General features: G+C 40.3%; 1 protein-coding gene across 2 annotated transcripts in view; it reads right to left on the bottom strand.

Moving 5' to 3' along the window:
• Positions 1–4,812: 4,812 nt before the first annotated feature.
• The window catches only part of LOC146256946 (nucleotidyltransferase MB21D2), a 39,344-nt gene continuing 22,924 nt past the window's right edge, over positions 4,813–21,232 (bottom strand). The window contains exons 2-4 of one of the 2 annotated variants that reach the window (XM_084675202.1): positions 20,099–20,159; positions 19,860–19,913; positions 4,813–7,274 (exon numbers count right to left, since the gene is read on the bottom strand). In XM_084675202.1, the coding sequence (XP_084531328.1) occupies positions 6,010–7,272 (1,263 nt within the window). In that variant the 5' untranslated portion in view covers positions 7,273–7,274; positions 19,860–19,913; positions 20,099–20,159 and the 3' untranslated portion in view covers positions 4,813–6,009. The remainder of the gene's footprint in view (positions 7,275–19,859; positions 19,914–20,098; positions 20,160–21,232) is intronic. The other variant, XM_084675201.1, reaches the window with a different exon arrangement.

Below are 21,232 nucleotides of genomic sequence, written 5' to 3'. Positions count from 1 at the left end.
CTTTAACCGAAGCTTCGGAGTTTCCCATGTTAGAGTAACTCAACTCAGAGTTCAGGGTTAATCTCAGATTTTGTTAAACCCGCTACCTGGAATACCCCCCAGTAGACATCAAATCAGGCAGACAGCTATATTTATTAGATTATATATACACAGACATAACAGGACACAACAGGACTTAGCTTTCTTCTGAAAGCCAAGTCCTGTCAAGATCTTTCTGAAAATCCACAGTAAAAAAGTTTTTCACTTACTGTGACCTACATGTCTTACAAGGATGGAGTTGACTGTCCTCTGACACAGTGACCATGTCCTGCCACACAGAGCCGTCTGCAATGATGTCACAGCAATAATAGAACATGATAAAAACAGCAACATAAACCAGATCCAGTTTAAAGCTTCAATTTGGTGATTACAATCTGAGATAAACTTTGATTTGCTAAAACCAGTGAGGTGAAGCTAGCGAACCTGACAGGAGTGCTGCTATGCTGCAGCTGTGTGCTTTAGCCAGATTTGATATGCAAGCAAATTGCTCCTCACGTGCAACAGCCTACAATCCAACAACTCTAACACCCCTCTCCCAAAAAGCAAAGCAAAACAAAAACAAATGTTGGAATGCAAATGGATTTTAAAACTACAAATCTATTTTCTCCCCTCGTTTTTCTCCAAGACTAAAAACACAATTTAGCTAGCTAACCAACAGATGTGACAAGAGGCTGTCAACTGTCCAGAAACTTCACAGTAAACGTATCTCAATGCTGTCCTCGACGTTTATACCACTCAATTAACCAATCAGCATTTGGTAAAACGTTTTATGACATATATGACATATTAAGACATTTTATGATTGGCTGAGCAGAAATAGACAAAATACAGTGGAAAAAAAAAGGAAACAAAATCATATTTTTTCCTTTATTTTGGTTGGGGTGGCACAGGGAACATCTCCCCCTTAGCCCCCCCCCCCCCCCCCCCCCTCTTTAGAAGCAGAACTAGCATGATGAGAACTGATTGTTTCCCTCTGAAGAACTATGATTGAAAAAGTGTGAGGGTTTGTATCCGTGCAGGAGGGATAACTTTCTCTCGAATAAGAAAGAAAGTAAGTCCACCTGTTATTAGTCCACCCAAACGTGGATTGCTTTTACATCCAAGAAAAGAGTTATCACACTCGGGTTAATGTGTAAGTGTTTTTGTGTGTGTTTTACAATTACAAACATTGTTGACAATTCTGACATGTCCACCTCTGGAAACTTTTTCCTAATACTGGAATTTGAACAAAAACCCACATGAAGACGTGAAACTGACCATTTAAAAACCTAAACATTCACTCAAATCAGCCTCTTTTTAATTTTTTTTTTTTTTTTTTTTAAGGTTTTTGTGACAAATCTTAACCCTTCTCAGGTGACTTGTGATAAGCTGTGTCTGCTGCCGTGTTGAATAGTGTGTCCTCCATTTCCTCAGTCCAGACAGCAGGGAAAATTCATTAAAGCTCACACACCATTTGCTCCGTGTCCTTGGCTGGGCATATTATGGGATGTGAGGATGTGTCTAAGCAGCCATAGAAGCTTTGTGACATCATCGTTTAAGGAGGAGATCAAAGACATTAGAATACTTGAGTTTTGCTTGGTGAATTTGCTTCTTTGTGATTTGAATGGAATTCAGTTCACCTTCTGAATGGACTAGACTCCAATGAGATTTGGAAAGAGAGGTAGAAAGAAAGATGGAAATAGATGACGAGAGAAAGAAGTGGAGAACGATAGAGAGAGATGGGTAGAGAGATAGAGAGACGTAGTTTCCCAGGCTCAGGTCCCAGCTGTTTGTTTCTCAAACTGACGTCCTCCTCCTCCAGAGAGCAACACACTTGCCCACACTTTATTTGCATCATACCTCCTTCTCCCTCTTTCCTATCTCTCCCTATCCCCTTCTATCTTCTCTTTCTTTTTTCCCTGGCCCAGCTACATAGCTGACTCACAAGGATGTTAGTTGGGAGTTAGTTGTACCTTGGCAGTATTCCTTGGACCATCCAAAGTGTGCTGCACACTATCATGCTGCTGTCGGCTATCAATCGAGAGCAGCCCAGTGTTTCCAGCCATGGCTCAACCTAGTGGCTCTGCATCCATCCATGTCACATCTGTTAACTGTATAAAGCTGTCCACTCAAACATCTAGTCCAGAACATTGACTAGCCCTTCTTCCATGAGGCTGACATCTTTTGAGGCTGACCTTTTAACTGCCACTTTGGTGTGATCCTGGGATGTTTGAAATAAACGCCTGGTCGGATCCCGGTCAAGGGCTCTAAAAGAAGCCGTATAAACTATTACTGCCTCATCGCCCCAGATTCCTCTGGCCTCCAGGCCCTGCAGGCCATGACTGCCTGTGTGTCTATGTGTGTCGTTCTTCGAAATGGAACTCATCTCCAGGCAGCTGTGTAAATATGGGGTGTTGGACTTATGCTCCTCCTTCTCACTGACACCTACTAACGTCTCTCTGCAATGGGAGGTGCCTCTCTCTTGTTTTTATCTCTCTTACCCTTCATCGTTCTCTCAGATACTTCCCAACACCCGATCTCTCCCTCTCCTTTCTGGTGCTCTAACTTTTTTATCTGGGGGATGGTTTCACAGTCTCTAAAGCTGTTAGATTAGAGGACGCCATTGAAAATGACCAATGACCAAACTCTTGGAAATTTCTCTACTGTGAATGTGTAAGCTATCTAGGGGAGCATGTTGCACCAAGAAAAATGCCACCCACAGTCACATTATTCGTTGAAGTATTAAGGCATTTTTTGTAAAACCTTGTGTGTGCGGGTAGAACAGATTGAAGTAATGTAATATTTTCTAATGCTAGATTGACTTATTAACCATTCATTTGCTTTAGTTTTTTTAAAATATATTTGTTAGGAATAGTCTAAACCAATCTCAACATCCTAATCATTTGGATGCAATCATAGATTACACACATGTATGTAATGTCCTTGCTTCTATGGTACAGACAAGGGAATGCAGAAATACTGTACTTTCTTTTAAATTAAATAATGCTTATATATAATATCTGCATGCGTATCATGTATGCACTAATTAGACTGACAACAACTTCAATTACAGTTTTAAAGGACTAAGAATACATTTTATGAGTGCAAAATTGATTTAATATGAATTGTAATCTCATCCAACCACATCAGTCGAACACAATGAGTCTTCTTTCACTACCTCCAGTATGCTTATCACATCACCAAATGGCCATACAAAAAGACAATAGAGTGGGGGACCTTGCTAATCTGCATGTGACGATGAAGGGGTGCTTTGTTGGGCTGGACGGTTTAATATGGGCAGCAACTATCTTTTGTAAGTTAATAAAGCCATATTTTTTTTATTTGGAGTCTGCGTTGTTCAATAGGTGCAAAGGAAAGGAGGGGGAGATAGGACAACCCAGCTTCCATCTTGAACAATCACCTTCTGACTTCAGAGACAGACTACTCCTGCACTCTGAACTCTATAAAAACTTCAAGAAGACAATCCATCTTTGAATCCAGTGATAGCCACAACGTAAAAGCAGTAAGCGCCGTCAGGATTGACAATGAAAAGGATCTTCTCAAACAGAGTCCGGAAACACCAACGATGGTGTGGTAAATGCCGTAAACGAACACACCCCACTCCAGAATAGTGTGTCTTACAATTTGAAAGAACCAAAACAATTATAAAACTTTCAATGTTAATGCATTATCACTATTCATCTTTGTGAATAGACCTTGCATTAAAAGTTTAATCACTTGAGTTTACTGTTTGCCATGTGACCTAAAGCCATAGCTATTTACTGCCATGAGCTGGACCCGTCTGTTCTTCTGGTTCACCAGCTATTGTTTGTGTGACGGGGCATTTCATTGGTGGACAAAAGGATTCCCATGTCCCCATGTGAAAAAACACTCTAGTGATAAATGCCAGGGAGATCACGTTATTTGTGATGAACCTATGAATTCCCTGTAAATTCTGGCAAATAAATCTAATCTATGGGTATGCCAGACTAGACAGTCAGACTGGCTCGTGTACAATGAAAATAAAAAACTGTTGAATGAGTCTTCACCCAGGCCTTGTTGCAGATGATGGATTCCTTAGTCATGGATGTGATTTGTTTAATGAGGGTCTAACGGCAGGACTGGCAGAGTGGGTACAGGATGTAAAACATGCATAACCACACAGGAAAGTATGTTCAAGTCATGTTTAAACCTAATATGAAACTTATTACCCACAGTAATAGATTTCACACACACACACACACACACACACACACACACACACACACACACACACACACACACAAGGGCTTGTGAATGCAAGCTCACAGATAGGAGCACCCCTTATCCCCTGCTGAGGGCAATGTAACGGCAAGAACACACTGGCTGCAAAGGTGCCAACAAGCCCCATTATGTGATAAATCCGGATGACATTGCGTCACCTTAAAACAATTGTTTTCTTGTGGGCTCGTTGACTGGAATATGTCAATCAACTTGGTGATACCAGAGTGAAAATATTCACATTTTAATGTTTGTGTTACTCAGGTGTTGCTACTTCACTTCATTTCTAAAGTGTTCAAAATAAGAGCTTGAACTTGCAATAGGGACATGTGAATTCTTAATGGCATATTGAAAGTCCATATAAAAAAGTAGCCCTCTCCAGACTGGGTTGGACAAGAAGAGCATGATTGAAGATTGGCATAAAGATGAAGATCTGTCATAGGTGGTTCAATAATAATACTTTGGCAATATTTTTCTCGCTTACTCGTTATAATAAATTAAAAACCATTTGGAAACAAAAAGGGAAAAGCAGCGTGGGATACTATACATTTTATTCATCACGTAAATGGTGTATGCACGATTTCATTGATAGGTGCCCAGTGACAGATTGTTGTTAACAATGTGTTTAGATTTAATTTTGTTATATGCATTGTATTTCCTTTACAACTGGTATTACAACCAAATTGGTGATGAAGCAGTGTGTTTTTGTTCCCTGCCGATGCTGCTGCTGCCAGTTTGGTCCTATTCTGATGTCATTAACAGAATTGACTAAACAGAAAACTGACATAGGGGTGCATGGTGGATGGTAAAGATATGGGTGCTGATTGGTACAAATAAAAGACCAGACTGATTATTCTCAAATGTTTTCAGTTCTGTCTATACAGCAAATACAGACCATCGCAACCTATGTTGACTAATTTGCATAACTAATCAGTCATAAAACATTTCTATAACATAAAGCAGCAAATATTGATTGAACAGTCAATCGTTTGACAGTTCTATAAAAAGGTTAAACAAACAAGGTTTTGGGATTATACCAACTACACAATTACATTAACATTTCACAGAGAGATGTGTATGAGTATTTTCACTAATTGCACTTGAGGAGAGAAAATCACTTTGCCAGTCTGTTTTTTTGCAGGTTTTTGGCATAGATTATCTGGATATTTCTGGGATGGTTTTACCCTACACATAACAATAAACAGGACTGTACAAATAAAATGTAATTTTCTCTTGTCATCAACATATAAATAAGGAATTGTAGATACACCATTATAATACATTATAACACTAAAACAAGATTTATATATTTAACTCATTGATAAAAAGGTGACAAATTGCATTTGGTCTTTCTAAAACAATGTCCACTTTTCCCCTGAAAGGATATTTTTCATGATAAAAATTCTGTGTTTTTCTCCATTCATTTGCAAAAATCCAGTCACTAGTTAATTCTACCTCTTACTGTTAGTTACATGGTGTAAGTACCATAATTACCTCTAAAAGAAAATGTTGACATTCCTTAATCTTCAGTCTGAGGCAATGCCTTTTTGCCTCGGCTTCCATTAAAGGCCTTTTTAAGGTGACAAAGGGCATAAAGAGTGGGATAGGGGTGGTCAGGGGATAACAAAATCAGCAGACTGCACACACTGCTAAATGCTGTTTGGCCAGTGTGGGAAATATAAAACCAAATAGGCTTATTAATTAAAACAGAAGGTGCGGTAAGGACAATATTTAGAAAAATTTGTCATCAATGCGAAAGTGAGGCCGGGTGACATCATCAGGATTAATGAAGACAGAGATGGACTTCCCAGGGTTTTCCGTTACCAGCTGTTGCAACTTCTTAGCTAGCCGATCATCTGGCTGGTGTTCCCCACCTGCGTCCGATTGGGGAGAGGGAAGGTTTGAGGCACTACTGCGCCACTGCAAGTCCAGGGTCAGACAGTTGGCAGCTTTGGCATGCTCAATGGTGGTACGCAGGTGTTCTGCAGGATCAGAGCGCACAGAAGAGATCTTACGGGCATGCAGCGTCGCTGTCTCATCCGACAAGTGCTCCAACATATTACACTGTGGGATAAAGTAATTGGGGCACATCTTGTTAACCAAGCAGTGCTGTAGGTCATCAATAAGGCCAAGTAGGAAGTGGGCTGAGAAGTCGTCCTGGGAAAGGTAGTTGGCTGGGAGTCGGTCACAGGCCCATAGCATTATGCTGCGCAGGTGGTAGGGATTAATGGCCTTTGGCCTGGACAGGAGCTTGATGATGATGGCCTTGCAGGCCTGGTAGGCTTGCATCAGACTGGCAGAGATGCATTTCTTCAATTGCACCTCACTGCGGGCAAAAGAGAGGCGCCACTCATTTTCCTTACGGCCTTTGAAGGAGCAGGCAGGCACTAGGTAGAAGCCACTAATGACCTCCTCCTCTGTGATCTTTCCATCCCAGAAATGGTTCTCCATCAGCCAGCTCTGTGCCACTGCTGGCCAGCCCTTAAAAGACACCACGGGCACAATGTCATACAGCATGCGACTGCTGCCCACACCAAGAATGACTGATATGATGGTGCCATTCCTCTCCACCTTCTCCACTTTTGGCATACCACGCTGGGGCTTCTTCTGGATCTCCACCAGAACCATACTGATGGACTCATAGAACCAGTCTGCCACCAGCGTGGGTGAGAAGAAGTAATTTGTGGCTCCATTGATGTGGTCCACAATGGTGCAACAGTCCTTCCACTTGTTGATGGTTCCCTCATCAAAGAGGCGCAGACTGAGCCAGGAATGGCACAGTGCAGAATGGCGCATATCCAGAGTAACAGGCTGATTGCGGTCATGAAGTTTGAGTGCAGGTACCAGCAGGGTGAAGTCCATGTCGTAGTCTGTTCCACGGGCGTAGACACTCAAGTCATCGAGGTCCATGTCTACCACTCCCTCCCGTACCCCACCAGACAACAGAAGGTACTCGTTAGCAACAGGGAGCTTCTGGTCCAGTTTTTGCACCATACCTGATTGAAAGGGGCAAATGATTAGCATACTAATAGATGCCACAGTATAGTTACATTTCTGCCTAACAAGTATTGTGTTATCACCAAAAAATACATACAAATACAAATAACAAACAATTTACAAATATTATAGAAATCAATGTGATCAATGTTGCAAAGGCAACAGACACCATAAACCATAATAAATTCTCATCTTGTTTTAATCCATTGTTTTTTCAGTAAAATGTGATTATGCAGACACATACTGTCTTTCTCATTTTGGAAAAAACAATTCACCATGAGTGGCTTCTTGATGAGGAAAGTGTGTCTAAAAGAGATAGTGTGTGTAAAAGGGTGAGTTTCTCAGAGAGTGTGAGAATATATCACTGCAGCAACAATTTCCATAGTCCATGGCCTGTTGTTAATGCTATTTGATGTAGCAAAGCCTGTTTACTTCTCGTCTTTTACGTCTGTATTTATTTTGCACATGCTGTAATAGCATACATTTAAGTATGTTATTTATTGTCAATTTGGAATAAAATGTGTACTTTTTGCATAAAATAATGTTGTTAAAAGTTTCCTCTAGATTCATCAATAAATCTGAGATATTGTCGACAAACGCTTAGATCAAAGTAGTTACTTGCAGCCCTGAAAAGCTACAAAGATTTGATAGCTTGGAACGTCAGACAAAGTAAAAGAGGGGTGGAGACACAGGAACATAAATGCCATTGGTTGTGACGGTGGCATGAAATTGCATTGAATAGAATTTGCTTCTATTTATGGATTTTCCCATTGAAAATTAACATGGAGTGGATGAACATTTAACCTATGCTTCTGTTGAATACAAATATAATCAATGCTTCAGATTTATCAAAATGCCTAATGATAATGTTGAACATGTATTCCAAATACAATCAATGTTTCAGATCAAAATGTGTAATGATAATGATGAATATATATTCCAAACGTATCATTATGATTATGCACCAGGACGTAAAATGTCATTGTCTAAGACAGTGATTTTCAACCACTGTGCGCGGCACACTAGTGTGACGTGAGAGATCGTCAGGTGTGCCGTGATAAATTATCCAATTTCACTTAGTCTTACAAAATAAACATTTATTCATTATTATCTACAAATAATGTGCCATTGTCGAGTGTCTGTAAGATAGTGACTGGCAGAGTAATGTAACATTTGTCCGGGAAGCAGCAGGTAGCTAATTGATGGAGAAGTTTAAAAAAAGGAAGAAAGTAAACATACAGCAGAAGTATAGTAGTTGGCTAGCTCTTCAATTTACCGGGGCTCGGTCTGAATAAAAGAACCGAAAGTGCTCTTTCTGACAGGAGACAAACTGTTCAGCAATATTTTTTCTGTTTACCCAGTCCAGTTTGTCTTTATGTACATTGCACACAGCAACACTGTTGAGGCGGGTTTGGGTCATAGTGCTGCAAAGCCATGTTTTCAGCCTCCGAGGCTGCTGAAACTCCTTTCTGACTCTGCTGATGACACAGGCACAACTAGGAGGAGTCGGGTCACTGTTTTGACTTGGTCAAAGAGACCACGGAGCTCTGGGGTCATCCCTTGAAGAACAGCAACAATTTCAGTACTAGACTGGAAGCTGTACTTCATTCTGAACAATGTAAGCTGAACTTTGAGGATGTCTGGGTTGATTTCTGGGTACTGTTGGACAACCCCATGTATCTTTCCAGTTAAGAGAACTTGTTCCAAGTGCCTTAACATTTGCATTCCCTCCTGCTCAAATCTTTCTCTAAACTGCATGTCAGCAACATCCAGAACTTTGTAGAATTCAGTCCTGTAGTAGTAAGAAGGGGACACGTACATGTGCAGGAGCATTACCTGTGAAGCGCTGAGGTGGGATACGGACACGAGGATAGGCAATAGGAGTGAGATGGAGTGTCTCACACATCCTTGTTGCTTTTGTGTAAAGAGCCTGAAAATTCTCTGTGTTTCTCTTTTTTCTGAAACTTTCTTTAACAAAGGCAACAGCTGAAAACATACCATCTAGGGTCAGTCTTCTGCTCTGGAGGGACATATTCAAAACCTCCAACTCCCCTGTGATCTCCAAAGCACATAAAAGACCAATGACAACCTTTCCCTGCTGAAATGTATCATACAGCCCCTGTGCCCCCAGGTGAAAAAAAAGTATACTTCAGAGTATTTCAAGCATATTCGCATTTTCAATAGATCATTTTAAATATACTAAGAAAAAGTGTACTATCTGTGAATATATAAAAAGTATACTACCATCATGCTTTTACCAATTTTAACTTTAATACGTTGAACACACTTTTAAAAAATTGTACTACAGTACACTTTTAGTAAATATATTATACAAAAATATACTTTAAGTAAAACGTATATGTAATTTGTGTACAAAAGTGTACAACTGGAACTTTGTGTTTAACCATATTATTTGTATATTTTAAAATGCATGCTAAACATTTTCTTTGTAACAATGCACTTAAAGTTTACTTTAAAAATAAACATTTTAATATGCTGAAATGTTAGGATATTTTAAGTTACTTTCGAAGTCCCTTCATCAGCCTTCAGTGTTCTGGTATACATTTGCTGTACTCTAGTGCAGCGGTCCCCAACCTTTTTTGTGCCACGGACCGGTTTAATGTTGCAATATTTTCACGGACCGGCCTTTAAGGCGTGGCGCATAAATACATAAAATAAAATGATACGACCGGCATACAAACGGTGGCATTTTCTAAATACAATAATAAACGTGAATCCACTGTGTACTCTTATGCAACTTTATTAGCAGCGGCCTCGTAACATCGTGCCAACAACATAACATGAATCCTCTCTGCCCTTATTATGTCCATGTCTCTGCGGCTCTGCCCCGCTCTGCCCCAAACACTCTCTGGTCGCTATGGTAACATTTAAACATGCCTTCAAAATAAGACGCAACACAAAAACAAATATTTAAAGTGCATTTTTTTTTAATAAAACTGAAATAATGTAATTATTTATTCTTTCTCTGCGGACCGGTACCAAATGACCCACGGACCGGTACCGGTCCGCGGCCCGGGGGTTGGGGACCGCCGCTCTAGTGTGTAGTAGAGTAAAGTACCTCTTTTTTTCTTCTTCTGGCTTCTTTCAAGATCTCCATTTAATGCTCAACAATTGAACGGGGGCTTATTACTTAAAGAATTATTTTCGGTATTGTCTCAGTTGCACTATCAGGGCTTGGAAATACAGTGACTTGCTAAAGTAGGCAAATGGCTTGTAGAACATAACATTTAATAATAATTTCAGTTAATCAAACAGCTGCAAGACCCAGTGAAATGTTATAGGCTAGCTAGCAAGAAAATGCTAGCATCGCTAACATTACTAATTCAACTTTGGTGTATAAACAAGCTCTTTTTAAGCTCGTTTTAGATGTAATTGTATATGATCGTGTGGACCATGAGACGCGTTATCTTTTCAAAACTTGTATTTTACCACTGGTCTTCTTGACATAGCCATTCGAACAGCCCTCACTGATTTCACGTAAATTAATGGTTTCAGCATTAAGCCTAAAGCAACTCCCGAGGGACAAAACACCCTTGTCCTTTATCACATAGAAAGGTCTGCTACAATAGGCTATCCTCATGATTTGCAAGGTAGCTAACTAAACGTATAAAAAAATAATTTCGTAGACATAACAATGGATTCTGCCACTAAATGAGTGGCTTTATTTCTGGACATACAAGTATCCACAACCGAAGTGTGTTACACAATGCTGTAAGATCGCCTATACTCGTGCATTGCTCTTGGTACCCAGAATGCCCTGTGGCAAGCTGAAAAGCTACTAAGTTAAGGGCATTAGCTTGGTTAAATAAGCATTGTTTGGAGTTCTATTGTTGTGTTTGTTTTGTTTTGATATGTGTAATGCTATAGTCTATAGTTTAGATAATTTGAGTGTTCACTCTGATTGTGAATGTTGTCTAGTTAGATAGCTATCCATAACTACAAGTGTATATGCAAGTTATCCATTATGAGTGGAACTTTCGCCCAACGTTGGCTGCACATTGGTACATTTGCATTGAAAGTGCGACTTGTACTCCAGTGCGGGTTGTACTCGGATTTGGACGAAATGCCCCTCTGGGGGTCCAGGTAAAAAAAGGTAGATTTTAAGTATACTTAATCATGGCATACTTGAGTATACTTGAAGACTGATTAGTCATCAGTATACTTAAAATTATTGAATGATTAATTAATTTGAAGTGTGCTATTTTGGAACAACTTATTTTGTATTAAATATATTTAAATTGTAATTAAATTGTCCTAAAGCACAATTTAAAGTGTATTAAGTGTACTTTTATGTGCTAAAGTGGAACAACTTCAAGTATACTTAGTACACTTTATGGTATGCTCATTAATATTTAGATAAGCTGCGCGCTGATTGGTTGGTTTTCAACGAGTGAAGCTGGGGAGCAAAAACGCAACACATCCAACAGCAGCACTCACTGAAACACCGAAGGTCGAGACTTGAAATAAAAACGCGCAAATAAATCTATGATGTTTACACAACACTGTTTTCAACAGATTGACTACATATCATTTGAAATGATAACATTACTTGTTTCCACTTCTGTTGTTGAAGCAAACTGGATTGACTTGGGTGGGTAGAACATTAGCAACCTTAGCTTAGCTAGGGAGGACAATAGAACGCGTCATTTTTGGCCAAGGCTAACCAATTGTCAAATACTGTGGAACGCCGGTAGAAGACGCATTGAATCGAATGCTAAGTTAGCCTGAATGTAGCTAAGAACGCCACTGAGAAATCTGGCACCGGAATTTTAAGGTCCACATCCTTTTCTTAGCTCTATAACTAGCGACTACTATCGAGATATTAAAAACAAACATGCCAGTTAACATGTAGACACTTACCCCTTAATGCTATCAAATGTTGGTTGCAATACATATTGAGAAAGTGTATGAAAATAATGTTTATAGTTTTTGGTGCTTTGGCTACCTTTCATAGAAGGTCGGCACCACCGGGAGACATATCTTAAATGAAAGAGTAGATTGTTTTCTTCAAAATAAGGTATATTTAGTCAATTTTAAATCATATACATTTTGAGAAAAATCAAGTTGAAGACATGTTGATGAAAATCCCATAGGAATGCATTGAAATCTGAACGTTCTATTGAGAAAAAGGTTGGTTTTTCCCTTGTAACTTTTTCCCGCATGTCGGCACCACCCTGACACTTCCTGAAAAGCAAGCTTACGTATAAAGACGTCAACAGTCAAATTTTAAAGAAAATCGAAAGACATACATTTTGTGTTTTGGCTCCCTGAATGAGTCTTTCTGCAACCTATGACGTCAGACCCTGCTGTACCTCAGAAACTCCCGCGCAGGACTCAGACAAGGCTGCTTCAAATGCTCACACCGATTGAGTTACACAGTAAATAGTTGCTAGCCCATATTTATATACCCGTATGTGGATGCAAGTATTGATCATGGTTACTGGTTTAAAAATAAATATATATTTAGACTTTACATGCATCTTTTCAGTGTGCAGAACAAAAAACAAACATTGGTCATATAAAACCCCCTCTCTTGGTGACTTTTTAAATACATTTTTCTACCGAAATGATTCATGGTAGTGATATGCAAATGTTGTTGTCACGTAGCACCAATTGGAACCAATCATTAACTTTTTTGTCTGTCAGGAAATGCAAATCTATTTAAAAACAAGCGCGAATATTCTTTCTTTCTTTCCAGCAATCAATTTAGCAAGAAAATAAATTATATGGCAGATAAAAAGACAAGAACTACTGAAATTGTATTCGCAGGTGAGGGGGAGCAAAACACTTGCAAAAGTTTAGGTATCATTTTAGATCCAAATAGTAGGGTTTGTGGCAAATTACCATTAGAAACATTAACAAATGGGATCATGATCGAGATTATTACCCGTAGACACAAATTAGCATTTAAAATGCCTGCGCACCTTGTAACGTTTAATATAGTTAAAAATAACTTTAAACTCCACGAATGTGACTTCGATGATAACATATGGAAGAGAATACATACTTTGGTAAGTAAGCTGATAAAACGATTTAATAATTTAGTCAGAGTTAGTGAAGACTCATGTCTAGGTGAGGTGTTTGAGCTACCGCCTCCATATGGGCGTGAAGTTGTAGAAACTCCACCCTGCGCGTCTCATGATGCCTGTGAGACAAGTCAAAATGACATTTTTGATGTTAGAGAAGCGAGTGATTTAGTGATTGGTTTACATGAACAAGTTAGCATAGTTAACAACAGTAGAGTACCAAAAAGTAGAAGTAGATATAGATAAATTAACTAAGGGATGTAAAGATATGGGGCTTAAAATATACCAGGCTGAGAAAGAAATAAAATCGCTTAGAGCTAAATTAATCAAATCTACGGAAAGACAAAGTCTGGTAGAAAAATTAAGAGGAAAGACGTTCAAATAGATCACCTTAAAGCTCAAAGGGAAGTTGCAAGTAGGCTCTGCCCAATGCACTTTCGACACAATTGTTGAAATGGTGCATGATGTAGTCAACACGGTGCATGTAGAGGACGATAGGGGTGGGCTCTCAGACAGGATCTTTTCAAAAATTACTAATTTGATAGGCGATAAAGCAAGTACTAAGAAGAAATTTAATGAAATACTCTCTCAGTACCATATGCAAATATTGCCAGAAATAGTCGATGGTTATACTCAGTTACCTGACTCAGAAAAGTCTAAACTTGCTGTAGTCAATGAATTGTTTTGTGGGATGCATGTAATTGATGGACTGGCACATCAAACAGGTGTTACTTTAGATATGTGGGAGACACTAGTTTTTAAGGGAGATAAGGTAGGTTGCGTAAAGTTAGATTCAACCCTTAAATCAGGGGGGGAGAGCGGTAACGTGAGGCTCATCCGTTCTGTTTGTAAGACCGTGCAGGAGCGCGGCTGTGAGAAGAGTGGCAAACCCGTCCAGTTCAGAACCTTCTTGTTTAATAAGCACGGTTCTGATCATGTTCCATTGGTTCCATTCAAAGGTAACCGTATTAATGTAATGTTCCATAATGCAGCAGGAGTTTACTATCTTTACCCTGACTTGTTGGAATTTACACGGTTATCTCAAAATGAACAGGTTAGTTCAGGTTGTCCATGCTGACCTTAATATTAGTCAGTTTATAGCAGGTCGTAGGGCATTAAGGATCATCTCCAAACAGGTTACAGAACTGTTCTGGAGAGTTCTTTCCAAGAAAGAACATGTATTAGCAATGAATGATAGGTATAGAACGCTTGTTATAAAGCTTAGAGAGTGGCAGGCAGACAGCAGGCAGTTTATGAAGGGTGAGGTCACTCTGTTTGAGGATGTAGACATCCACAGAGGACCCATCTTAGAGGAGGGGAGGGTTGAGTATAGTCAGACTTCCAAGTATTGAAATGCCACAGCAGTTACTTGGTAAGAGAGTTAAACATTTGTATGTAGAGCGTGGGTTAGATAGGTGGTTTAATGGGACAGTTATAGATTGTAAAAGAACAAAAGATGAAATGTTGTTCAAAATAAAATATGATGGCTATAGAAAAAAGTACTGGTTGCCCTTATGGACCGAATACCAGGAAAATAAACTAGTATTAATACTGGTTAGTGCAGAGGATCTTGTAGGGAAAAGAATAGCGCATATGTTTATTAGCAGTGAGGACGATAGTGTATGTTGGTGGCCAGGCAGAGTAGTTAGTTTTAATGGGAAAGATGGGTTCTTAATAGATAGAATAGGAGGAAGATGACAGAGTAGCCAGCTCAGTGGTAGAATACCCATTACTCACAGATTATTACGAGAATGAGGTTAGGATTCATAAATAGGTTTGTAGTCTTGCGATGGGTATGTAATATAAAGGCTGTATTGGGTAAGTAGTCATTTGTTTGGTTTTAGCATTGGGTTGTCTGATCAAGTGGGCCTGTGCGGCACTGACAGACTTAGCTTTGCAGTGTGTCATTTAGCTATTGGTATGTAATATTCAGGCTTTGTGGTAGCTTGAGGATATTCATGATGGACCATTTGGTGATATGAGACAGGGGATCCCAGTAGGGGGTGACTCCCTGTTAAGCCAAATGGTCTGCCATAATATCTGATAGCTGCATTGGGTAAGTAGTAGTAGTATTTGTTTGGTTTTAGCATTGGGTTGTCTGATCAAGTGGGCCTGTGCGGCACGGACAGACTTAGCTTTGCAATATTAAAACGGACTATGTCTATAAAAGTAGATACGATTAGAAGTAGTACAGTTTGGTGATATGAGACAGGGGGCCCTGTAATGGGGTGACTCCCTGTTAAGCCAAACTGTCATAGCTAGTATAAAAGTAATAGATACAAGTTGCTCCCCTGAACCTTCACCATGGATGCAGAGGTGCCCAATTGTCCTCTGAGAGCTATCAACCTGTAGGTTTTTTCACAGGCAATGACTACATTTTGGACCATAAGTTTCATATCCCAATAAATAAAGTATATTATTTATAATACGATTAGTGTATACTTTTTGTCCGTCATAAACAAACAGACGTGTTCAAATCAAGGTATTTGAAAATAATAATGGCAATGTCACAACAAGCACACACAAATACCCTGTTCAATGTTAAATACACCCCCAAGTGGCCAAAAATGTACATTACAGCAGTAATGCTAAACGTGACAAACATTTGCATATTTGTGGTCTCGATTTAACATAATTATTCATAGCGAAGTACTGGACACCGCATTAGCTCGCAATGTACAAAGAATGTAAGTCTGGATAAGATCAGAGAATCTGATAAGAGCATCTGCTAAATGACAAATGTAAGTCATATTTCCCGCCCTGGCTAGAAGCAGACCTCTGTGACGCAGAACAATGGCGTTCTTAAAGGGAGCTTGACAGCTTCTCGGTGCCACAAAACTCAAGGTTTAAAGCGGTGGAACGTTTCATAAAATGACCTAAAATCACGCCTAAAAACTGGATTTGTGAGAAAACTAATAGAGGTAACTGAAATCTGACTTCGGATTAGTTTAAGTTACGTTAGGTTACATACGGAATTGAAAGAAAAACGGAGCAAAACTGTTAGGAAATTTTTGGTCTGTCCTCCCTAGCTTAGCTTAGCAACCAAACCATATCGTGATTCAACTCGGCTTCAGTTAGCTAGCTCTAGATATCTTACTGAAAACTAACCTGACAAAGATTAGGACAAACATGCATCGTTAATTGTAGATTTACATGACACAGGTTATTTATTTGAATGAAACACAGTCAGGAACATGAAACAACATTGGCGCCATTGCCAATAGACTAGCCTAAATTATCACACATTCTAACTATGCTCTTGCGTTAGCAAGCTAAACTAGTTTACTGTACATACCTTGCCTACTACAGTCTAGTTGTTACTAGTAACAGTTACTAGCAATGCAAACATATCCTATATCTAGCACCTGCCTTTCTCCAGTTCTTTCAAATAGATTATCTAGACAGGCGTTAGCAATAAGCCAGACTGCTGTCCGACAACAGCAGCCATGCCTATCGAATGTTTGGCTCCTTGGGAAGACTGAGTGTTAGCCTTCCCTGTACAGCCTGGAACACAGCATTTACGACCGTGGTCCATTTTCAATATCCTGTTATAATTCAGAACGTTCTTCTTTGTAATTCCTTATAAGTAGCATACACAGAGCAGCGCGCAGCTAAACTAGTATCAGAGATAGACGCTACCTCGAGCTGGTCTGGATGTACATTTTGGGGCGTGACAAAGATACAGACCAGAGCCAAAAAGGGAGGTCCCCCGTCCTACGGGTAGCTTTGCTGAAAAGCTAGCGTTTTACAGCCCATTTTTTTCTTTTTGAGATTTGTATAGGAAAGAGGTGTCAATGGACTTTGATATTCACTGTATGTTCATTTTACCCACCGAACTGTAGTTATTCAACTATGACAAGGTAAAATCGGTTTCGCAGTCAATCGCCCCTTTAAGTATATGGACATAGCCGTATACTTAAAGTGTACTAAGTATACTTGAAGTTGTTTCACTTTAGCATGTAAAAGTGCACTTAATGTACTTTAAATTGTGCTTTAGTACAATTTAATTACAATTTAAATATATTAAGTACAAAAAAAGTTGTCGGGGAGGAGATCCTGAACCAAGTGGAGGAGTTCAAGTATCTCGGGGTCTTGTTCACGAGTGATGCGGGCTCTGCATCGGTCCGTCGTGGTGAAGAAGGAGCTGAGTCGAAAGGCGAAGCTCTCTATTTACCATTTGATCTGCGTTCCTACCCTCACCTATGGTCACGAACTATGGGTAGTGACCGAAGAACGAGATCACGAATACAAGCGGGCGAAATGAGCTTTCTCCGCAGGGTGTCCGGGCTCTCCCTTACAGATAGGGTGAGAAGCTCGGTCATCCGGGAGAGGCTCAGAGTAGAACCGCTGCTCCTCCGCGTCGAGAGGAGCCAGCTGAGGTGGCTCGGGCATCTGATTAGGATGCCTCCTGGACGCCTCCCTGGTGAGGTGTTCCGGGCACGTGCCACTGGGAAGAGGCCCCGGGGAAGACCCAGGACACGCTGGAGGGACTATGTCACTCGGCTGGCCTGGGAACGCCTCGGGGTCCCCCAGGAAGAGGTGGTGGAAGTGGCCGGGGAGAGGGAAGCCTGGGCCTCCCTGCTTAGGTCGTTGCCCCCGCGACCCGATCCCCGGACAAGCGGCAGATGACGACGACAACGAAAATAAGTTGTTCCAAAATAGCACACTTCAAATTAACTAATCATTCAATAGCTTGAAGTATACTGATGATTAATCACTCTTTAAGTATACTCAAGTATGCTAAGATTTAGTATACTTAGCATTTATTTTTTTTACCTGGGCTTTACTAGCCGCATCAGACTCACTGACTGCCATCTCAACTAAAGCCTTCATTATGCACTCGTACTGGTTTAGCAGTGCGGATGGCACTAGTGCAGACTGTCCACCTTGTTGGACACAGAGGTCTTAAAGTGTGACATGAACCCTCACCCTCCTCAGACCTTGAAATTCCCTTAAATATGTCCTTCAGTTTCCCTGACTGCCCAAACAACACTCCCAACTCATTGACCCAATCCAGAAAATTCCGGATAAACAGGAACTCTGTAATTAGGTTAACACAGTGGCCAGCACAATGAACATAGGGAGCCAGAGTTTGTATTTTTCTTACACTGGCCTGTGATCCATTGTATTTGCCAGCTATATTTTATATATTTGCCATGCCCCGTCGTATGCTTGGCCACACAACCCAGTGACCCAGCAAGTTCATCCATGACGACTTTTGTTAGATTTTCTCCTGTTGTCAAAGAAACCTCATCCAATAAATACTTCACAAGGGACTAAATCCTTGTCAATATATCTCAAACACACTGCCTCTTGCTCTTTTCCAAACACGTGTCACAGAGTACTGCAGGTGTGGAAGTGATCTGATGTTTTCAACTACTTCGCGTATGATCACGCTGCTGAATAAAGTCAGGATTTCATTTTACATTTACATTTAGTCATTTAGCGGACGCTCTTATCCAGAGCGACTTACAGTAAGTACAGGGACATTCCCCCCGAGGCAAGTAGGGTGAAGTGCCTTGCCCGAGGACACAACGAGATTTGGCACAGCCGGGAATCAAACTTCTGATTACTAGCCCGTTTCCCTCACCGCTCAGCCACCTGAGAGGGGTCATCCTCTGACTTGTACTTCAGAACCTGTTCAAAATTTCCCTCACCACATTCATGGCCCCTAAAAGGTAAGCCCTGCCTAGCCAACATCTGCACAGCACCAATCATTTTGCAAAGACATCCCCTTGCTTCCTCTTGCTGTTTCACACTAACACTAAATAGCTGGACCTGTACTGATCGATCATCATAGATGTGCGTTGTCATGGCTGTCTTATGACTATCAGATCTCTCATGCAAAGTAAATCGCTCAAGGGCTTTTTTCCCATTTTTAAACCCAGATGAAATAAATGCTGATTCAGCATTTGGCAAGAGGTGATGTCTCTGAGTTAAAGGCTTTGTTAGTAAGTAAGTAAGACTTTATTTATATAGCACATTTCATACAGGAATTACAGCTCAAGCTGCTTTGGATCAGTAAAAGCACAATACACCCTCAACACCAGGACTCACATGGAGCCATGGGAATTTCCGGTACCACTGAGTTTGAAAACTCAGAGTATATTTGGCCAAGTACTGTTCAGCAAATAATTTAGGATCTGGTTGATTGGGCTTACTGAACTGATGGCGAGTAAAAGCCATGTCTGAGTTCTCTGCTCCTCTCTCTACCATTTCATCTTCATCCTTATCCTCCCTGACCTCTCCCTGACTCAGTTTTTCTTGTCTGTCTACTTCTGGTCTGCCTGCTTCTGGTCTGTCTTCTCTGTGTCTGTCTGCTTCGTGTCTGCCTTTTCCTCCCTTCTCATCTCTGTCTTCCTCACTCCTGGCCACATCACATACACCCTAATCAAACCGTTTAAAATGAAATTGTGAATTTCATATGCTTGCACCTGGGATGGAAATAAGCACCACCCATGACACAAACACACACACATGGACTCTCTTCCTTCATAGACCTCTTTCACAAACTGTTACATTCATTTCATTGCTCACCTGTGAACCTTCCTGTGCTTTCTCTGAAACTGATGCCTCCAGCAACTTCCTCTCCTAAAGTGGTAATAATGGGCAGTGGTAAAGGAATAGGGCCAAACAGTTACAGCTGTTGCACTAGCAAACCTCAGTGAATATTGAAAAGTAATGTCATGAAGTAAATGCAAACAACATCTAATGGAAATAGGCTACTGTTGTATAATGTAAAAAAAATTCAACGTTCAGCTTTCAACTTCACTTACAGGATTTCTCTTGAAAAAGGTGTCAATATTCTCTTGCCTCTTTCTTTTCTGCATCTTGATACTGCTTGACAAAAAGACGTTGCGTGTGAAGTTAGAAAGGTGCAGTTACAGTACTTTCCATCTTGTAGTTACACACCATTTTCTAAATATCTTCTAACGTTATGCATATAGCTACAGTAACGGCATATATAAAGAGATGAAAATGCCACCGGACATTAAACTTTATGAACACAAATGGCAAAAGACAATCTAGCTAACAGCCTAATGTTAAAATGATAGGTTCAGTTCGCTCAGGTTGTATCTACCAAATTACGATAGCAATTTGTACCAGTATTAAAGAGTTAAGCTTTACATTGATGTAACACATTAACGGTGATAACATGTGTACGGCAAACACTAAAGATACTTAAGATTACATTTCTTAAAAATACTGGACTACAGTGCCTTGTGAAAGTATTGGCCCCCCTTGAACTTTTTGACCTTTTGCCACATTTCAGGCTTCAAACATAAAGATTTTTTTTTTTTTAATTGGGGAAAAAATCAACAACAAATGTGACACAATCATGAAGTGGAACGAAATTTATTGGATATTTCAAACTTTTTTAACAAATCAAAAACTGAAAAATTGGGCGTGTAAAAGTATTTGGCCCCTTTACTTTCAGTGCAGCAAACACTCTCCAGAAGTTCAGTGAGGATCTCTGAATGATCCAATGTTGACCTAAATGACTAATGATGATACATAGAATCCACCTCTGTGTAATCAAGTCTCCGTATAAATGCACCTGCTCTGTGATAGTCTCAGAGGTCCGTTTAAAGCGCAGAGAGCATCATGAAGAACAAGGAACACACCAGGCAGGTCCGAGATACTGTTGTGGAGAAGTTTAAAGCCGGATTTGGATACAAAAAGATTTCCCAAGCTTCAAACATCCCAAGGAGCACTGTGCAAGTGATAATATTGAAATGGAAGGAGTATCAGACCACTGCAAATCTACGAAGACCCGGCCGTCCCTCTAAACTTTCAGCTCATACAAGGAGAAGACTGATCAGAGATGCAGCCAAGAGGCCCATGATCACTCTGGATGAACTGCAGAGATCTACAGCTGAGGTGGGAGACTCTATCCATAGGACAACAAT

The sequence above is a fragment of the Hypomesus nipponensis genome, chromosome 15 (assembly GCF_054491055.1).
Source record: "Hypomesus nipponensis isolate SF chromosome 15, ASM5449105v1, whole genome shotgun sequence".
NCBI lineage: Eukaryota > Metazoa > Chordata > Actinopteri > Osmeriformes > Osmeridae > Hypomesus > Hypomesus nipponensis.
The sequence above is the reverse complement of the archived record's forward strand: the minus strand, read 5'-3'. Positions and strand labels throughout refer to the sequence as shown.